Source organism: Ambystoma mexicanum, chromosome 4p (assembly GCF_040938575.1).
Source record: "Ambystoma mexicanum isolate Mex_15411 chromosome 4p, UKY_AmexF1_1, whole genome shotgun sequence".
Taxonomy (NCBI): domain Eukaryota; kingdom Metazoa; phylum Chordata; class Amphibia; order Caudata; family Ambystomatidae; genus Ambystoma; species Ambystoma mexicanum.
In genome coordinates, this window is record NC_090927.1 from 1,186,710,870 (window position 1) to 1,186,732,706 (window position 21,837).

The 21,837-nt window shown below is 45.4% G+C and overlaps 1 protein-coding gene across 6 annotated transcripts in view; it reads left to right on the top strand.

Annotated features, from left to right (window-relative positions):
- The window catches only part of STXBP5 (syntaxin binding protein 5), a 2,430,573-nt gene that overhangs the window by 618,993 nt on the left and 1,789,743 nt on the right, over window positions 1-21,837 (top strand). For all 6 annotated transcript variants that reach the window (XM_069606830.1, XM_069606829.1, XM_069606831.1 and 3 more), the window contains exon 6: window positions 20,098-20,161. In XM_069606830.1, coding sequence (XP_069462931.1) covers window positions 20,098-20,161 — 64 coding nt within the window. The remainder of the gene's footprint in view (window positions 1-20,097; window positions 20,162-21,837) is intronic.

Consider the following 21,837-nt stretch of genomic DNA (forward strand, 5'->3'; position numbering starts at 1 on the left):
CTTCAGCATCCTCTGCCCTGCTCTATAGAAGGTTAACCTTTGGTTGTAAATGTGGATTTGGGTGCTGTGTTCCTGTGTCGTCGCCATGTTTTATTACAGTAGTGTTTCCACAGTGGTAGTCCTCTCGGCTAGTTTCCTAATGTCCTGATGCAGCAGTCCCACATAGACTATGACTGCATCTATCTTGGCGCCAAGCGAGGCCTTCAACTCTGCGATGGCAAGTAGGATCTGGCTGTTTGCCTCATCCGCCTCATCAGACTTATCTCGTGCCATTGCAATGTTATCCATAGTGCTTTGTGGCTGAATTGCGGTATCGTTGTCGAGCGTTGACTGTTTTCTCTTTGCTTTTGCCTTTCTAGGAGGCTTTCAGCTTGTTCAGTGCTATAGGATGCTATCCTTTTGGTGGCAGGCTATTGATCTATAGCTGTGGTAACAGAAGTGCTTTAAAGTGGCAGTGTGCCCCGCTGTTTACTTGTGTGGCCGTACCGCCACTCTTTTGTCTTTGTTGTGGGGCAAGAGGAGAAAGGTGCTGGAATAGGGCGTCTAGGGGGGTATCAAACAGTTGCCCTTGTCAAGTAGGTTGGATACTCTTCCAGTGGTGCAGCAAGCAGGGGACACACTCCTCTGGATAAAGTGCCCTTACAGTGGCATGGCCAGCAGGGGGAAACACTCCTCTGTTCCCCTGTGATATGGTTCGGAGCACGAGCATCTGTGCTCTAGTGCGTGGCACCCTGTTCAACCGTGGTGGGAGGAGGTAAGGCTGTCAGCGGGAGGTTCATTATGCATGTGTCGCGGCTGCCCTCCTATCTGTCCTTCTTCCCTCCTGCCTCTTGGTGCCGGCTGCCTGTTAGGGTTCGCTGGTTATGTGGCAATGTCAATTGAGTATGAGTGTACGATCTCCTGGCTGGGTCTGCCCTTATAGAGGACACATGCCGAAGGTTCTTGTTTGTAGTTGCGTTTGGGAGAGAGTTCCAGTGTGCCCTTAGCCGGCCTGTTGTCCTTTTGGTGGTGTAAGGAGGTCCAGTCCGTCCCAAAGCAAAGGCTCACTGTTGTTCCAGTAGCCCATCTTATGTCAAGCCCAGGCCACCTTCTCCGACTACCCCCGTGGGTTCGCAGACCCCAGGGTAATAAATTATGCAGATTTTCGAGCCTGGGGTGTTTGGATAATCTCGCAGGGGCTGCCGTTCACTCTAACCTTTCTGGGGCGCATAGGCCACTGGTGGAGGTGACCTTACCGGATCAGTTTATTTACCCACCTCTAATTCCACCTCCCACGCACCCCGTCTGCAGTTCCAGCTGTCGTGAGGAGATTGCTCACTTGTGTGTATTTTATCTCCCGCTCCGACAGGACTGTACTCACATGTTTCTTCTTCTGTAGTGCGCCGTCTGCACCACTGGAGCTTCAGGACGGCGCCGGCTCCTCCCGTCCTCGGATGGTTCCCTTCTCCGGTGCATCCGCCATTTATTTTTGACACTCAGGACAGCTGTGAATCTAATCAGCGCAGCAAGCGGCTCCCTCCTCTCAACTGCTACCCTTGCAGTTTTCGCTGAAGCAGAGCTCTGGTTGCCATTTTGTCCCTTTGTCAGCCTCGCAGCTTCTCGTTTCGCACAGCCTTTAGTTGGTGTTCAGCCATAAATGACCTCTCGTGGAACCAGGCGTCTGTTCTGGCAGCATTCCCCCAACTGTTGTAGCCTCCTGGGTCCAAGTACTGCAACGTGCATGCCTTTATTTAGTGGGATGTTTATGGATCAGTCAGGAGCTCTGCTTAAAGCAGCCCTATGACATGGCTGCCAGCCACGCCCCCCCAGAACAATAAAAATGTTTATTTACCAGAATGTTTGACCATTTATGGTAATGGCATTATAACAAGTTTACCATCATGAGTTACAAGTCATAAATTACATTTTATTTAACAGTTGTTACTGACCATGTAAGGTTAAGGTGTCTTTATCTTAATACCTTGAATACCACTACTATTTACAATAAAAATTTGAGAGCGAGCTATAACTGCCATATACGTAACATTTGAGTTTTTGAGCAGCGTACTTTTCAGTGTATCTTGAAAAGCAAATGTATATCCTCTGTTAACTCAAAACAAACTTAGCACTGACCTCACCTCATGGCTTGAGAAAGTGCCTTTTTTTTACATGAGCAGTAAACATAAAACCGTATTCCTATTACATTACCTAAATATTTTTTCCCAAGAAAGAATAAAGTCAAACTAATCACATTATGCAGAAGAAAATCTTCCATGAAAACATTATTCAACCCCTGTGGTATTTGAGATTAAGAAAAAAAAAAAATCACATTTATTTTTGTTTTACTCTTTCTCCATTGTGAGATTATCACGGTTGTATGAAATATGATCACACATTCTGAAGCACAACTACACCACAGTTTGTGCACATATTGCAAAATGTCTTGATAATGGAAATTTGTAGTTTTTCAGATTTGTGTTTAATAATGCTATTACACTGCCTACTTTCTCCTAATTTAAATCAACCCAAATGGTCAGATGATGGCACGTATTGCAAATGTTAAACAAGTAGTAAAATGTTAAAACTGAATTTCTTTTCCAGATTATGGATTGTTAACTTTAAGAGCATTGTTACAAACTGACCAATTTGGACACAGGAAGGTCAGCGGATGTAGGGTTGATAGATGCAAGCTTATCCGTTCTCTCTGGTGAATTAAACAAGTTGGGCGCTCTTTTATGAACTAACATAAAGCAACCCTTCTGTTTTTTTTAACAAATTGCAGCACTGTTTCTCGTGTTAGGCCTGCTGCTTTTGCCCTCGTGTTGCATAACACTTCTGTTTAAGCATGTGCTTTGAATTCATCCATATTGATCTGTGATGCTCAGTCAAAAGTATGTCCCTCTGATGATGTTCTGTGAATATGCAATACTTGACTTTAAAGATGACGAAATGTGTCTAACAAATGAGTGTGTAACTCGCATCAACAGAGTAGGGTGATTGATTTTCCTGGCACTGTTTGTCCTGAATAAATGGACACAGTACTCATGTAATACAAATCATACAAATTGATTCAATTAATATCAATAAAGTTCATAAAACAGACCCTTTAGTTCACATGGCACATAATTACCACATGTGCTAATCACTTACAAATCACATAACAATTTTCAGATACAGATGACATAAAATACAACACTAAGCACTCTAAACGTGTCTCTGAACTGCATTTACCAACATGTCTTTCTGTTCTTTTCACCAAAAATGGATGAACATTCTTCAGGGGAATATCTTTAAAATGTGATTACTTCAACACCATGTGACAGGGGTCGAGAAGCATCACAAATGCAATGCAGGTAAAGAAAACCTCTATGTGGTGCTTTGTCTGCAGCGTGCTTCCTCTTGGATCAATAAAGCATGTGTGTTTATAACAACTGCTAACACAACAGAATTCTCAGATTTCTGATCAACTGTGCAAAAAAAGCCACATGCACTCCACTTCACAATTCAGCAGAAAGTATGTGGTATAACCAGATTACTTTCCATTTACCAATTCAAGTTCGTTCCTTGACCCATTCGTGCAAACGTTACTCTCCGTTTTGGGACCTCAATGGTCTCAAAACAACTTTTGCGTCCCAAACTGGCGCGTCGTATCGGAACAAATGATTACCATTACCGGTATGATAAGATTGGACAAATTATTATTTTTCTACTTGATTGAAATAATCATCCCAAAAATGTAGTTGTTGACGTACTCATGGGGAATTGTATACTTATGTGTGATCTATTCAACCAGTCATGGAAAATGTAACTGGAAAAACGTGGAAGTACACCGACAAATATTTTATTCCGGTTAACCAAAAAGTGCACTTACAAATCTTTGTTAGGGGGAAAAGCAATGGAAACCCAGTGGATCCATCCATAAAACCACCTAAAGGATCTAAAAAAAAATTGTAGAACACTAAATCTAATAAGTGCACCAAAACTACATATTCATTGTCTGCTAATGTTTTGGTCCTTGAAGCCTCTTTCACAGCATGTGTTGCTTAATCTAATGCAGTATTTGCATTACAGCTATCAATGTTAAGTTATGCAAGTTATCATCTACCTTTAGTTGACTTACTTATTGTATGAAATTGGTTGAGCCTTTGATATGTTTGTGTATGATCAATTACTGTAAAACATTATCAATATATTGCAAGATATGTGTAAAGACACTAAATTGTTTTTTGATACAATACATAGTCCTGGTGGCGACTGTAGACTCTTGTGGACTTTTATCAGCATGTAAAATACTGGAGTTGAATAATATGGAAAAATAAGTAATGTAGTTGTAGTTGTGGCATGCTAAGTGCATCCCTGTGCTATTACTTCAAGTACATTTGTAATTCATTCCTGAATGTGAGAAGGATCTTCTGATAATCTTTTGTATGCATGTGTAGTAATGTCTGCTAGTTGACCTATTATCTCGGAATTGTTGACATTTGTGTAAAATAACATATTTTCTCTATCTTTACCTTGATTGTAATCGTTGAATCCTTTTTCATGTTTTAATGGCACACCATTCTATTTTAGCGAGATTTTTAATTCGTGGTTGATGTGGTAAAGTTTAAATCTATTTTTCTGTTAGGTGGTAGACGGTATCCAAAGATTTGAATTTAGTCGTCATGTATGCGCTTTTAATTCCAAACTAGGTCCCACTTCCATCCCTTGCAGATGACCTAGGTTGTTAGTTACTATTTAATTTCAAACTCATTTTCCATAACAATTATTGTAGTTACATTTGTGTTTGTAATTCATACGTGTTTGCACTGGTTCAAACTATAATTCTTTTTACCAGGATCAACATTAAGATTTGTATGAGCAAGAGCTTAAAAGCAGCTTTGGGTATCTGGCATCACCCAGTAGTCAGAAGCTACCTCTGGGGAACCAGGAACTAATAAGCAGTTGCTCACTGTAATGACCTCTGTACTCCTAGTCCATAGTCCCCTTTCCTCCATACTGATGGTAGCCCATCCCATGGGGACGAGACGGGAGCCTTTTTAGCATCGTAAAAGTAAAAACATTCCCTTTAATTTAGAGCACACATGGGCTTGCACATCCATGCTGTCTCCACCCATGTATGTCAACTGCGGGTCCTTTTCCTGCTCGTTGGCTGTTAATCATTAAGTTAACCAATTTTGTTGGGGGATGGATAGAGGGACGCATGTAGGAAAAGGGACTATGGACTAGAAGTACAGTAGTCACTATGGTGATTAACTGTTTGTCAATCCTACATACCGTTCATACTGATGGGAGATCTTGTAGCATGGAAAACGCACGGGTGGAGGCTGCTTAACTAGCAGCGAATAAATTCTGCAGGCCTCCCTGAACCTGGCATCTGCCCTAGAGCTGGAATCAAGACAATAATTCTTGCAGCAAGTTGACGGCATGGCCACATTGCAGCTGTGGTGATAACATGCCATGGGACATGTCATTGGAATGCGACGGCAGTAGCCTTGGCCCTTACTGCATGTGCGTGAATACACTTAGGGGGGGTGTCCGTTTTTATAAGGCAGAGCAATGATTATTAGCCAATACTAGCCATCTCGCAATTGTAGCTTTGGATGCTTGCGTTGCTGGGTTTTGCACCTCAAAGGTAACAAAGATGGCGTCCAATTTCCTGACCTGTTTTGTTCTGTTTATATAACATTAGAGAGCTCTGCGGCCATCCAGGCAGTCCAGGACCCGTCTGCTAAGGATTGAGGGTCTGATATGATATGGCATTATAACACGCCTGTACACAAGTGTTTTGATGTGCAACAAGACAATGAGGGGAAAACAAGGGAGGACAAAATAACAATCGTACTAGGCCTTGTCATTCAGATCGCAAGTGTGGGGAAGGGTAGAAGTGCCAGGGGGAGGGGAAGGCAGGGGAAGTGCAGTTAACTCACAAGTGGAGCCAGTCAGTGGCTCATGAGTGCAGAAAGAAGGGACTATAGGGTTACAGATACAGACCCTTAAGTGCGAGGAGCCCAGAGGCAGTACAAGGGTACCTGGACATGCAGGAGTCTGGGCCCGAGTTCAGAGGGCGACCAGGTGACCAGGGCGCAGAGCAGTCGGGTGCATCAGCAGGGGAGAGGAAAAGAAAACGAAAGCAAAAAGGAAGGTCTTGAGTTGCTTCCAGAACCGGAGGGGGTTCTGCTCAAGTTTGAGAGACAGAGAGGCTGTTCCAGAGGGAGACCCCAGCCGAGGAGATAGATCTGCCCCCAACTCTCTGCTTGGAGAAGCGTCTGACCCTCAGAGTTGGAGGCGGATGAGCGGAATGCTCGAGAAGGAAGATGTTTTGGAAAAGAAAGTTGGAGGTAGAGTGGTCCCATGCTACAGAAAGCCTTGTGGACGATGTATAGGGTCTTGAACTTGATGCTTGAAAGCCACAAGCAGCCAGTGAAGAGATTTCAGAGCTGGAGAGATGCGATCCCTGGTCTTGAGGCCAAGGACAAGTGTTGCAGCCCTCTTCTGGATACGTTGTAAAGGTTGAAGTGTTGAGGCAGGAAGCTTTAGAAAGAGGCTGTTGCAATAGTCCAACCTAGAGAGGATCAGAGCTCTGGAGAGGGTGAGCTTCTGGGGGAAGTGAGAAAAGGAAGAATACCTCTGAGGAGGGTGCAGCTGATAGTTTGACTTCTTAGAGACGTCAGAGATGTGAGGAGAGGGTTGAGTTGAAGATGACACCAAGGTTCTTAGCCTCACAGGAAGAAGCAGGAAGAGGTCCCAGAGATGGCAGCCGTAAGGAGAGGAGTGGAGGGAGCAGGTGTCCCAATGAGGAGGATCTCAGTGTTACTGGCATTAAGGTAGAGATCATTGGTGGCACACCATTCCTGAATTGCGGCCAGGCAGTCTGGTATGAGAGAAGAAGCAGAGGTAGGTAGCTGAGGGGAGCCTGAAAGAGAGCTGGGTGGCATCTGCATAACATTGAAAATTGTAGCATAAAGTAGGGACGCAGTGGGCAAAAGGTTCCAGGTAGTGGCTGAAGAGCCAGGGAGAGGGTTTAGACCCCTGGGGGACACCACAAGTAGAGAGAGAGAGAGAGAAAGAAGAGTCCAGGCCCCAGGTGGACCTGAGAGGGTCAGTTGGTGAGAAAGGAGGTCGACTAGGTCATTAATACCAAGCTTGTCACAGAGGCGATTGCACAGGATGGCATGGTTGACCGTGTCAAAAGCAGAGAATGGATCAAGGAGAATGAGGACCGAAGGGAGATTAGAATCAAGATTGGAGAGCAAGTCTTCCCAGGTGTTCAGGAGAGCAGTTTCTGTGCTTTTGGCAGCTCTGAAGCTAGACTGGTGATCATGGAGGCAACCAACAGATTCAGCATATAGATGGCCAGCTTTTCCAGGAGTTTTCCATAGAAAGGAGTGATGGAGATCGGGCGATAGTTAGCCGGAGAGGAAAGATCGGCGAGGGCTTCTTTAGAAGAGGGTGCACAAGAGTATGCTTGAAGGGGAAAGTTCCAGTGGCAAAGGAGTGGTTACAGAAATAGGCCAAGGGTGTTGATGTGGTCATGGATGGTTCTGGATGAGCAGGAGAGAACCAGCTTTGACGAGACTTTCATATATCAGACTTGTCTAGAAACATTGCCCGGGGTGAACCAGGAAAAGGAGGAGAAAGGAGGAGAGGTGGCCTCAGACGGCCCAGGAGTGGTGGAGGAGGAGGAGGTAGAGGAGGATAGGGTGGACAGTATGCCCTGATTTCTAGTAGTGAAATGAGAGGCCAAGGCCGTGCAGAGTTCCAGAGGGGGAACTGGAGGAGTAGACTGCAGCAGGATTGGCCAACTCCTTTCAGATTTTGAAAAATTTGGCTGAGTTGTTACTTGCCGCAGAGATGCAGGCTTGGATGTAGGCTCTCTTCTTGGAGAGGACAGAGTCTGTACTGCTTTTGCGGCAGGCCAGTTTGACAGTGGGTGCGCACGGTGCCCTCCACATCCTCTCTGCCACCCTACACTTGCGTTTAAGTGCGACAAGGTCGGAATCGTACCAAGAGTTGCACTTGGATTTGGGCGACAAGTGGATCTTCATGACTGGGCAAGAACATCCAGCGTGTTAGAGAGAGGAATGTTAGAGAGGGCTGTGTCAGGGTGAGAGTCAGCCAAAGGTGCAGGAGGGGGGAGAGAAAGTATCGGCGAAAGCCTCAACTGACAAGCTTCATGGGTCGGATGACCGATAAGGTAGGTGGCAGTGCTGGATTAGGCTTGGCCTGCGGGGGAGGAGAGAGAGGTGGGAAGAAAGGAGAAAGTAACCACTCCAAGAGAGAGGAGTGGTGAGAGGGTTAGAGAAGGGGAGCCCTGAGGAGATCGGAACATCTGGGGTGTGCCATGCAGAGCGAGTCGGGCCAGAGGGAAGAATAGAGAGAGAGAATCGCAAAGGTTGCGAAAGAGTCATGGAAAAAAGTTTGGAAGTACCACCTCTTCATAAATATGAAAGGACTCCTACTTTGGGCGGAAAGGCCAGATGTGTACAGCGGGAAAACGTGTCCTCTTGAAAAAAGGTATAATGTTCTAATGCTAAAAAGGCCTTTCTCTCACTCACTCTCCTGGCTGAAGTGAGGACTACCAGCAGAGCAATCTTTCAGGATAGGAATCTAAGAACCAAAGCTGCCCTGGGCTCAAATAGTCTGGGTAGCTTGGGCAGATAAGATGACGTTTAAGTCCCACACTTTGGCGTGGCCTTATGACAGGCAGATGTAGTCGTAAGAGGCCCTCCTGATGCCACTGTATGATAGGATTTGCAGCGGAGAAGGATGAATCACCTGAGTTCCAGTAGGCTCCGATGGCCGCCCAATAGGTATGGCACGAGTAGATAGACTCACTAAGACATGAGGTGGGTTATAAAGTCTAGCACATAGTCTAGCATACTCAGAGGGTTGATGGTTCTACGCAAAGTCAAGCAGCAAAATCTGGCCAGGTTGCTTTTATATTGAGACCTTGATGATTGCTTCCTAGCAACCTGAATAATGTTCATGTTCTGCGAAGATTTTCTCAAGTGACCCACGGTCGGGTCTACCAGCACCAGGCAGCTAAATTGAGCAATTGAGGGCAGGGATGCAGACATTTCCATTGATGTTGGTGTAACAGGTTGTGAGGTGGAATGTTGAGGTGAAAGCCCCGGGACATAACTGATGGGACCCGTGAGTCCTGGGAAATAACTTGCCAACTGTTCAAATGGAGTGGTGAGTCTGCATCCTACTGGAGGCGGGTGGACAACCTGGTTTTGGTGGTCTTTTTTTCCTTTGCAGTGGAGAATGAGGGATGTCCCGAGAAGAAACCTTTTGAGCTAGGTTCTTGCTAGATTCCTCATATGTGTGCTTGGTGAGTGATCAGTGTTTCTTGCTTTTCTCTCCTGAAAGCCTTGAAACCCTCCAAAGCTGTGGTGGGATGATGACAGGGCCACTAGGTTGGCTTAGTAATGGCTGCAAGCGACTTAGCCTTCTGGGTGGACGTCTTTGTGTGACTCATCAGTGGAGTAGTGGAACATGTCTTGGTCATCAAATGGAAGGTCTACAATGCAATCTTGGACCTCTTGCATAAACCTAGTGGCGTGCATCCAAGCCAATCAATCATGTCTGTTCCGATTCCCATCCCTCGACTGGCTGTGTCAGTATAATGCTGCGACCCATCAAGGAGGTCTTGTGCCACAATTGTAGCCTGTGCCAACCCTGACATGAAGACTTGTTACTTGACGGCTGGCAAACGGGGAAGAAAATTTACCAATTCACTCCACAGCCTTTGATGGCTCGCTGCTACGAGCAGATTGTCGGCCTGACAGAAGTCTAGTGCAGTGTTGGCATACACCATAGAGCCATACTGACAACAAACAGGTTTGCGTAGAGGGAAGCCAAGGCCACTTCTGATGAATGAGGTTGTAGGTGAGCGATGTGGAAAGCTTTTCAGATGTATGGGGTCAGTATCAGGCATCCACCTTCTTGTTCGTTGGCTGTAAGGAATGAGGGTTTTCTAACAGCTTTGTGACTTCAGCCAAAAAGTTGTTTTGATAGGGTAGTCCAGATCTGTGAGTGGAGCGTAGAGGCAGTACCTCAGAAAGGACTCCGGCCTCCGGTTAGAGTTCCTTTAGTGTAGCCACATCCAAGAAGTCTGCCAAGTTAATAATTCTGTCATGAAATGCTTTGGCATAGCGTGTTACGTCGTCCTCCGTGTTGCTACAACAGCACAGGCAAAGAGCTCATCTGCGACTACCATGGCAGCTATGGGCGCTGATCCTACGAGGTTGGCTCCCACAGCGCAGAAAGTGTCCCTGCGCCCACGGCGCAACACCATCACAGACACTTTGGCACAGTCTGCAGGCATGCCAGAAGGGGAGAAGATACCAGCCCAGGTCCTGGTTCAAGACCCTCATCGAGGGGAAAAAGAGGAAACCCCAAAACAGCCCTGCCAGATCGTCGCCCAAGCTACGGAGGTCTCGTCCACGGACGATGAAGATCAGGAGTCCATTCATACGGACCACGAGGACAAAGACTAAGAGGACGATGCAGATGAGGGCGCAGGGCCTAGTTTTCCTGTTTTGCCTTCTCGGCAGAGCGACATTTCCTTGGATATTCTATCGACTCTCCACACCTTGGTGTCGGAGATCCAGATGAGAATGCCTCTGTCTCTGGTACCTGTGGTCCACGATCAGCCTCCGCTGAGGAAGAGGAAGTGTCATCTGATGCCCGATATCAACCTCCTCTAGGTCAGGACCCAACTCCCCCAGGGGACCGGTTACGGGTACAGGAACGGATACGACCACTACGACAGAGGATGACAAACCCATTGTTGCAGCGGACGGTGAGTCGTCACATTTGGATGCCCCAAATAGGGTTTCCCCACCCGACGAGGTGGGTTAGTTTCACTCAAGATCGCAAGGGCCTCTGAGCTATTCCAGCTGTTGCCCGAGGAATCCAAGGAGGGCTTTGTGTATCAAAGGAGAGAGGCCAAGAGGAAGACTATCATGGCAGTGCCTTTTCTGGATAATATTTGGGAAGAGGGCCTAGCCCTCATGAAGAACACATGCAGGGCTCCAGCCAAGCCGGACTCAGTGGTGTCGGTGGCTGCGAGGAAACGGTCGGCTGACCCATCCTCGTCATCTTTGGTCCCTCCGGACAGAGATGGGGAAAAGGATGGACGACATGGGGAAGCTGATTTACACCGCAGCGTCCACAATCAAGGTGGCCATTGTCCTGGCGATCCTAGCCAGGTACGACAGGGAGTTGTGGTACAAAATAGGAATGATCCTGGAGTTCCTCTCCGATGATAAGAAGATGGAGGCTCTTGCCCTCTTCCAGGAAGGAGAAGTGGGATCGGACCAAGCCATCACGGTGGCAGTGGACATTGCGAACACACTGACAGATGGGGGCTGGATGCTATCACCCAGGATTACACCTTGGAGTTCCAATGCAGGTGTCCTCATATTCTGCTGGTTCCCCGACAGGAGCAGCACATTCCTCAGCTTCTGGAAGAGGTACAAGCCATGCTACGAAAGGGGGCGACAGAGCTAGTTCCCCAATGGCTCTGGGGTCTATTCCAGATACTTTCTAGTCAGAAAGAAGACTGGGTTGGAGACCCATCCTGGACCTGCGACGTCTGACCAAATACTTGAAGTCCCATAAATTCAGGATGGTCCTGTTGCAGCACGTGCTCGGCCAAGTGGACAAAGGAGACTTCTTGATGTTATTGTACCTGGAGGACGCATATTTCCACGTCCCCATTCACAAGCACTACCAGGTCAAGGCCCTTCCATTTGACTTGAAGTTGGTCCCAAGAGTCTTCACAAAGTGCCTGGCACCAGTGGCGGCCCATCTACGTCTACCCGGTTTACATGTATACCCGTACTGGACAACTCGCTGATTCGCTCCCACTCGTGGGAGCTGGCCGACGAGCACACAAAGGTGACCGTCCAAATTTTGACAGATCTGATATTCTCCGTGAACTATCCGAAGTCCTGCTTAACGCCATTGCATAACTCTATTACTATGCGCCAGACTCAATACAGTGTCTTGACTGGTGTCACCCTCGGAATAGAGGCTAGCTGCCATTCAAGGAAAGGTGCAACGGCTGTCTGCGAGGGCGGCGTTTTTGCAGGCCATCAAGTCGTTACTGGGCATGAAACCCAGGACTTGTGGCACTGGGCCGTCGAACAGGAGAGATGTTCCTCATCCCTCTTCACTTAGCGGGAGTTAAGATCACCATTGCAGACTCCCTCAGCAGGGAACTGCTCTCCTGTCATGAGTGAGAACTTAATCAGGATCCGGTGGAACGTCTGTTTGTCCAATGGAGCAGGCCCAGATCGATCTGTTTGCGACAGTGGCGAACTCCAAATGCCAGAAGTTTATCAGCAGATTCTACCAGCAGTGGATCTTGGGGGACGTGTTCTCCTTCCCCTAGGAAAGGCTGTTTCTATACTTGTTCCCTCCGTTACTTCCTCTACTATGAATCATCAACACACTCAGACGGTGTCAATGCCTGGATTATACTCACTGCAGCGGCGTGGCTGAGGCAGATTTGGTATCCGGACCTTCTCAGCCTATCAGTGTCGCCTCCAGTCAAGGTTCTGGTGGTTCCGGATCTTCTCACCAGAGAGGGAGGTGCAACCCTTCATCACGACCCAGGATCGCTGAACCTGAAGGCTTGGCTCCTGCAGCATTAGAGTTTGGAAATTATGAGTTGCCAACGAACTGCATGGATTTCCTCGCCAAGGCTAGGGCGTCGTCGACTTTGAAGTGCTATGGCCATAAGTGGAAGCATTTTGCTATGTGGTGCCGGTCGCAGAAGATTACCCCTTGAGGGTCACGGCTCAACAGATCCTTCCTTGCCTGCTGTCCTTGACAAAAGCTGGACTGGCTGACACATCCATCAAGGTACATTGGCGGCTATCTCTCGCTACACCAGGTCCACAGGGAGATACTCGCTGTGGTCCCACACATTCTTCAAGGAATTTTTCATAGGACTTTTCCAATCCTTCACACTGATCAAGGCTCCTGCCCCGGTTGTGGGAACTCAACGTGGTTCTGACGAGGATCATAGGGGCCCCCTTCAAACCAATGCACTAGTTTCTCTTGTGAAAGACTGCTTTCCTTATGGGCATCACCTCTGCCAGACATGTGGGTGAGATCCAGGCCCTGTCCTGCAAGCAGCGGTACCTGACTTTCCACGAATCGGGGGTGGTACTGTGTACACCCCCTCTCTCATGCCAAAGGTTCCGTCGAGATTCCACCTCAAAAAGCCTTTAGTGTTACCTGTTTTCTTCCCAAAACCTTTGTCACAGGCGGAGAGGCCTTGCACTCGCTGGAAGTTCTACGTAACACGCACAGAGAGTTTTTGGTAAACTTCTCAGCTGTTTGTGAACTTGGGTCCTGTGAACCATGGGATCGCCTTGTCCAGGCTTCCATTACAAGGTGGCTCTCTGGCTGCATCTTGGACTGTCATTGGTTGGCGAACCGACCGCTGTCTGGCCTTCCGAGAGCCCACTCCACAAGAGTGATTCCTGCAACAACAGCATTCCTTTCTGGTGTGCCCCTGCTGGACATCTGCAGGGTTGCTACGTGGAGGTCTATGCACTCTTCACAAAGTATTACTGCGTCGACGGGGATTCTAGAGAGGAGTCCAGAGTCGTCCAAGCAGTGTTGCGCAACCGGTTTGCTTAAGGTGAGCCTGTTCCAGAGGTAAGAGTTCATTGCTCCTGCTGAGCCTTGCCACCTCGCGTGGTTGTGTGATGTTGTACTGCTATGTATTCTTGATTCGTGAGCATGTGAATCCATGCCAGACCCATTGCTGGAGAAGGTTTAAGTTACTTACCTGTAACTATTGTTCTCCAGCATGGGTCTAGCATGGATTCACATGCAAACCCTCCCTCCGGCCTCTCTGCAGCTCTTCATGGTCATACTGCCACTTTACGTGCTACCAAATCTGAAGATGGCTGCCAGAGGCCGGGTTTAGGGAGAGGACTGTCATTGGAAGGGGGCAGTATGACCCAGGGCACAGTGATTGGCTTAGAGCACAAATACAGTTTTGAAGTGAAAGTGATTTTTTATTTAACGAGGATTCCCAGCCTGACGACAGGTAATATTCAGGGGCATGTGAATCCATGCCAGGCCCATGCTGGAGAACCATAGTTACGGGTAAGTAACTTAACCCTTCACCCATGCACATTGAGGAATGGGAAATGCGATGTTGCTAAACAATGAAGCCAATCCAATTTTAACAATTTTAAATTAATACATTGAGTTTCTGTGGCCACTTGTGGCGTCAAGCTGTATGGTGAAGTAAGGGCTAGGAATGTATTTTTGGGAATCTGCATCTTTTATTGAGAAACAAGCAGAAATGGTGAAGGAGGGAGGATTTGCAAGTTTGGGGGAAAAAAACATTGCAAAGAATGTCCTCTTTCAAGGAATGGACAAAGCAGATTTGTAACATCTTCTTATCTTACCATGCAGCACCTCATGACATTTTTACTAGTCCTGTGCGAATCTGTACTGCTACACTCATATAATTCATTTGCTTTATTCAACATATGTCTTGCAGCAGTTTACACAAATAAAAACGCAGTATAATAACATAATGCACAAAATCCATAGAAACACTGTATAATTAGTTAAAAAATAGTTCAAAAGAAAATTTCCATATGGTGATGTTCAACAATAGATGGGATAATGCATGACAAAAGTATTATACAGTTAATGTACAGATTGTTTCCATTCTGATATCTAAAATAATTAATATATTCTAGGATGCTAATACGATCTAAACTACAAGCAAGTGATAGTTTGTACTTTCACTGGGAATTTTCCTTTTGGCCTACGCTCTAACAATATACATGCTTGTTCTGACAAGGAAAACCCCTGAATGGGTGTACTTACACAGGGTTATTGCACCACTTATCATTTCAGTTCTCTCCCTCAGCATGGGTATTAAATAATGACGACTTAGGGTTTTGGAGCCCCAACAGAATAATAGGAAGTTTATCAGGATTTCTTTAGTATGTTTGCTTGTTGGGCAGAGTGCCCCGCTATTCTATTTGGCAGCTAAGGTTGCAAGGGGGAGTGGTCCAAAACGAAATTTCATGTATAAAGTTCTGGCAGACTGGTGATCAGTCAGGTCGATTTATCTCTCCCAAAATCTGTTCTGTGTGCGCAGTAATCTCTTACCAAGTTTGATATTCTAACGGTCCAACCTGCGGGTCTTGGCAATTTCATCATGAGTTATTTTAACATTCATTTTTGTAATTATGGTTGAGTGCCGTAATGGTTAACGGATAACTTAAATTTAGAGAGAGCAGTATTGATTTAAAATGCATGCACAAGGGAATGGATGCCCCACTCCTGGGCCCTCTTGCTTTAACAAGTCCTCTAGAGCCTCCCTGTATTTTAATAGATGGGGTGAGGTCAGTATAAAACTGATTTTAGAGCTACATCGTCTGTTATACAGCCCTGCCCTAGATCAGTTAGTAGCATGTACTTGGGTGTGTTCGATGGAAGGCGCAATCCTCTCTCTTAAAAAAACTTGTTCAACGATTGCCAACTTGATGGTAACCCCATATCTGTGTGCCATATAGGGCTGCAGACTTAGTTTGCTGGTTATAAGTACCCAGTGCAGGGGAAAAAGCACCACCTCCACAACTAGCGTCGTGTTGTTATATTGCAGCCCTGGTCAAGTCTTAAACCAGCCTTCTCGACATGCCTGGTCGATCTGCTGTTGCTTTGGAAGTCAATGCCAAGATAACTAAAGGTGTCGTCTTGTTCAATAGGGTTCCCCTCGATCTCCATATGCATTTTTGAGCCTTTTTTCCTTTGTGTAGGGCAAAAGATGTTAATTTCCAAACCAAGTACCCTGTAGCACTCATAGAAAATATTGAATTGTTTCTCAACACCCACCGGTCACCGTAATACAAGGACGGTATCATCCACATAGTGCAGTTTTCTTTCTTCTCTTGACCCAAAAGTATTGCACACAAGTTAGTGACAATCATGTCCATTCAAATGCAGAAAAGGGTTGAGCTCCATATTCCACTATTTATGTTTATTGATTCTGTAGTGTCCCCCTCCAAGTTCCATCTAACCATAGCACTGTTTTCTGTATGTAAGCAAAGGATAGCTTTTAATTGTGTCAGTTAAATATTTGCCTCAATCAGTGATCCACAAAGTTTAGTTCTAGAGAGCCCATCAATGGCTATCTTTAGATCAATAAAGATTGCATAAAGATTGCATTTATATTCATATACTGAGGATTACATGTTTTTGCATTATGATAAAAACGTGAAAACTTTGGTCCATTGTGCTAATGCCTTGTTGGAATCTGGCTTGATGATGCTTAATAATCCCATCAGCCGCCCAGGTTAGTAAATGTTAGGACAGATTTCACATATATTTTCCCGTCTGAGTCTAATAGGGAAATTGGCCGGGTTTTCTCTACTGCCCTTTTTATAAATCGGGATTATTCCGGTCATGGTCCAGGACAGAGGGGTCTCAGATTGAAAAGTAAAGGCCTTAGATGAGCTGTTTAATATAGGTGACCAGATATCAGTTTCTGACTTGGAAAATGTCAACCCGGATCTTGTCTGGGCAGAGGGCCTGACCACTTTTTTGATTAATGTTTATTATGTTGAGTTTATATAGCGCTTTACTCCAAAGCGCTTTACATTATAACAACAGTACAAAAAAGACAGAAGCATATTTACAAACTTGAAACAAACCAGTGGTACACTATACAGAACAATTTGCTCGGGGGAGGGGGAAGATCCCGGAGGTCTTAACGCCCTTGAGTGGTTACAGCATCCAATATGGTCATCGGTAGGAGGGGGTGGGAGGGGAAGAAGGCAGGGTATGGGGGGAGAGGTATGGAAGGAGAGTCATGGTGGGAGTGGAGAAAGGCTTTCAGAAAGGAGCAGAAAGATGGGGGAGGAACGGATAGGGAGAGGAAGGGAGTTCCAGTGGAGGGGAGCCAAGAGTTGGAAGGAGCGGAAGCGTGAGGAGGCACAAGGGGCTGGGGGTATAGTGAGAAGGTATTGGTCAGCTGAGCGAAGAGGGCAGGAAGGAGAGTAGAATGAGAGGAGGGAGGAAAGATAGGGGGGCAAGGTCATGGGGAGATTTGTAGACCAGGCAACCAGGCAGAGGAATTGAAATTTCAATTGTGAGTGGAATGGGAGCTAGCCGAGTTGAAAGTGATGTAGAAATAGTCTTGAGGGTCGAGGAGAAATAGGGTACGGATCGAGGAGTGGTAGATGGATTTTAGCAGAGTCAGGTGAGAGATAGGAAGGCCAAAGAGAAGAGAGGAGCAGTAGAAGAGACGGGAGAAAATAAGAGCGGAGATTAGGAGTTTAGAAGCGTGAAAGGTGAGGGAGGGGCGGATCTTGCAGATGTTGAAAAGGTGGTGCCGACAGGAACGAAAGGTTAGAGAGATGTGGGTGGAGGAGAGAGAGGAGTCAATATGAAGGCCTTGGTTGCGGGCATTGGTCGAGACAGGAAGATTGGAAAGGGGGGGAATGTGGATGAAAGGAGGAGGGGAGGGTGTGAGAGTGTTAGGAGGGAAGAAAAGCAGTTCAGTCTTGTCAGGATTGAGGGAAAGGAAGTGGGATAACATCCAGTTTTTTTTATGGCTGTGAGGCAGGAAGAGTGTGTGGTGGAGGTCAGAAGTGAAGGAGAAGGATTATTGCTTCGTTTACCTCGTTTAGGGTGAATGTCTAGGTACTATTATCATTCTTAAGCCAGCTGTGAATATGTACTTCTGAGCAGGACGACGAGTTGCAATAGAGGGCTTTGAAAAAAAAAAAATCTGGGATATTGCCATGTATGATGTTCCCCACTCTGTTGTTCCTCTGTTAATTATCCTCCTGTCTTTATCAGTGGCAGCTTGTAATAATGAGTCGCAATTGTTCTTGGCAAATTCCTTTTCCCCGCAGTGATTAATGATTTGTAATCATTTCTCAAGGAACAAATCTCTGTAGATGGTGTTTCTCCCAGTGCCTTTTGCCCACTAACCAAATCTTTCTTACTATTGGACTCAGCATCATACCACCCTGCTATGCGATTGTTAGTTCGCCAACTGCCTTCTTGGGTTTTGTTGTATGGTGCGTCCGGCATCGAATAATAGTTAGCGATGACTAGCTTATACTCTGAGGGATCCAAATGTGCAAAGCTCTCGAAGGACCCAAGTATCTGTGCATATAAAATAGATAATGATATACTTTCCTCCAGATCTGCCCATTTGCTGGTATGCCGTGCATTTCCTGTTATATCAATTAGGGCATTACCTAAATTATTTAATCTGGGTTGTAGCTTTCAACCCACCTGCCCATTTTAAATTAATTTAGAGACGTTTGCTATCGCTATATTGGTGTTCATCAACTGTGAAGGACTTGTATCACCCAAATGTGAGTGATTTTTGTTTGTTAGGCTCATCCAAATGTATAATATGCATGATTTGTCTCTACTGCACACAACTGCATCGGACAAACATTAATCTGGCCTTTTATTATATTGTTAGATGTAAAACCACTGTTGGGCAAGGCAGGCACCTGCAGTGTGCCTTTTATTTAAAAAGAAAAAGCTTCTGCCATCTAGTCGACCTAATAGAATGACTACATTTTGTTATCTGTAGTCCTAACAATAACCTACATGTTATGTCCTTCTACTATGCTAAAGTGGCTGTCCGTACTTTTGTAATGAGCAAGATCTAAGTGGCAGCATTCTGTGCTCTCACTCTGACTTGCGTTCTTAGTCGTAGCTTTAGTGTGGCTCTTAAACCAACTAAAATTGCTGATTTCTGTCTATACTATAGCATTGACATTGCAGGAAGCCTTTTTCTATGACATCAACAAAACACTAGATTATGCTATATGCATAGCACAATGTTCCCAAATCAACGGCAATTGCGGCCATTAGAAGGGAACTTGGGCAAACGTCTTTGGCCTCGATAGTCGACGCTAGCGCAATGAGGTTATTTAGAAAAATCATTCTGGCAGACTCCCTCCCGATCTACGCTGTAGTTAAAGAAGAAATGTTAAACGGGAATTGCACGATATTTAGAAATTGGGCCGAAACTAGAAAAGAAAGACTGTCGCAAATAATGTGCACGGAAACAGATTTAAAAGAAAATCCAGACAAAATCAAGCGGAAAATGCAGGAAATGGACTGGATTAAAACAATAGAAATAGCAGCAGACAACAAATTGCTACAGCATCTTCCACCTACATGCAATAAATTAAAGGTACCTATAAAATACGTCAGCAAATTTCCAGAAAAGAAAAAAAGACACTTGTTTATGAAAGCGAGACTAAATACACTTCACACAAAGCAAATACTTGCCATCCGAGGTTTGGTGGAAAACCAAGCATGCAGGTTATGTAAAAACGTGGACACCGTGGAAACGATTAGGCACCTGGTTTTAAACTGTCCATACACCAAACAGAACAGAATCACTTATCTATCTCCGTTGATTACAAATCCCTGGATGTTCGAAGAGGATAACATATGGAACAGATTGATCTCAGGTGAAGCTACGCGTGGACCATGGCCATGACAAACCTAATCGAGTTGGCTTTCAAACAGATAAATGAAATTCTTCTCATCGAAGACGCCTCATTAATACAAACCTAAGGAGCATCGGAACAATGACATTGGAAACGTAGCTATTGTTTATAAAAAGATGTACCTCGATCTGTTGAAAGACAACTCTCCGGAGAATCTTGAAGAGTTAAATGCGTAGATCTTTTTGATAAAATTACAGGTCTTGGCCTGAAATATAAATCAAATAAATAAAAAAAAAAAAAAAAAAAAAAAATGTTCCATAATTTCTATTGTAGGTTAGGTGGGATGGGTGGTTACACATCTGTACCACTGCAGGGGCTTACCACTACCACAAGACAGAATTGCCAGTTTGCAAGCTTCACTTTACCTATAAATGTTAGTGGGTCGTTTTTTGGGATATTTGCACAGGTCTACCTTTCAATGTTATCAGGGTAAGGTTGTACATTGTGCCAATCTTAGTATGAACATTTTAATTGATAGAATTTGGGATACATATACTAACTTGAAATATATCACCATGCAATCGAAAAAAATAAAGCAAAGCTTAACGAAAACTTGTTGACTTTTCATTTTTAGGTCATCCAAATCCCATCCAGGACCTATTGTTCATATTAGTGACAACCCCATGGATGAAGGCAAGGTATGTTTGTTGTGAGAATTGTAGCATAAATGTGCAATGTATAATTTCAATTATCAATTTTTTATTTTACAGCTGGTCGGGCAGCATTGTGTCTTTTGTTTTGTGTAGGTTAACGTTTCAAAGAACAGGATAAAAAATGAGGAAGATCTATGTCCATAAAGGGACAGAGAAAAAGCCACAATATGAGTGAGCAACCACTAAGGTTAGCCTTACAGGACTTGTATGGGCAAAGCAACGTAACGCCAATGTTGCAAAGAACTTTGCAAAATGGCTTTCATGGAAATGGGTGACCAAAAGCTACAAAGCAAAGTGGATACTGTGAGACAGGCATGGTAGCAAGAGAGACACAGACTCAAAAGTAAAAGGTTGAAAACCTTTATTTTAATAAGGTTCCAAGGTTTATGTAACATCTAGCTCTAAAGTGATTGTTCCCTCAACTGATCTGCAAGTCCAAAACAAAAATCTGCCTGTCTTTAAACCTGTGCTTGCCCTCGCTCTTTGACAAAATGTGGTAAGAAGTCTTCTTAAAAGACAAATAGTGGTTCAAAAACGAAATCTAAACCAAGGCTGGTTTCAGGTGGTTTTGCCATCGTGTAGTTCTGCCAATGTCATAAAAAGTTGTACAATCAAAAAAGGGTTGTTCGTGAAACCTTCTCCACAGGGTTCTTCACATATGTTCATAACAACTTTCAGGGTCTCTGGTTCCTTGGGATTCCCTCCCTCAAGCTTCAATTCTTCTAAGTTTCAAACCGAATACAACACAGTTCCTCGTAGGCTTCTCAGGGATCCCTTCGCTAAGCTTATGCCTCTCGGTTTCAAAATAAGTTTTCAGCTTTATTGGGCCTCTCAGGGTTCCCTTGCCCAAGCTTAGGCCCCTTTTATGTAGCACAAACGTTCCGCTTGTCAGGATGTGCTCTTCGTTAATCAGTCCTTTAAGGGCCAGTATCAGAGACTTTCGAGAACGCCAGGCTCTTTGCTCCTCCTTAGCGCAACCACTCTGATGAATTAACCCCTCTCCTTTTCTTCTACTTCCACAAGTCTCTTAACTTTCCTGTGTTTGGGTTTCCTGCACCCCTTTTCACATTTTCCATGCCTTTCATACTTTCTTCCTGCTTTACTGTGCACACTTGCACCGGTTTCTTGCTCCTTTTCACTTTACTGTGCCTTTGGAACACTTCTCACTTTGGTGTGCACACTTGCACCTTTCCCTGTCTTGCTTTTGGGTCGCTTGCACCCTTTCCTTGCTTTTGGGTCGCTTGCACCCTTTCCTTGCTTTTGGGTCGCTTGCACCCTTTCCTTGCTTTTGGGTCGCTTGCACCCTTTCCTTGCTTTTGGGTCGCTTGCACCCTTTCCTTGCTTTTGGGTCGCTTGCACCCTTTCCTTGCTTTCGGGTCGTTTGCACCCTTTCCTTGCTTTCGGGTCGTTTGCACCCTTTCCTTGCTTTCGGGTCGCTGGCACCCTTTACTTGCTTTCTGGTCTCTTGCCACCTTTACTTGCTTTCTGGTCGCTTGTCACCTTTACTTGCTTTCTGGTCGCTTGCCCCCTTTACTTGCTTTCTGGTCGTTCGCACCCTTTGTGTTTTTCGCTTTACAATTCCCTTTTCTTGTTGACTACCATCTCCAGGGGTACACATCCTAATATGTTCTGGGGAAAAGGGACCTAGAGGCAGAACCTGA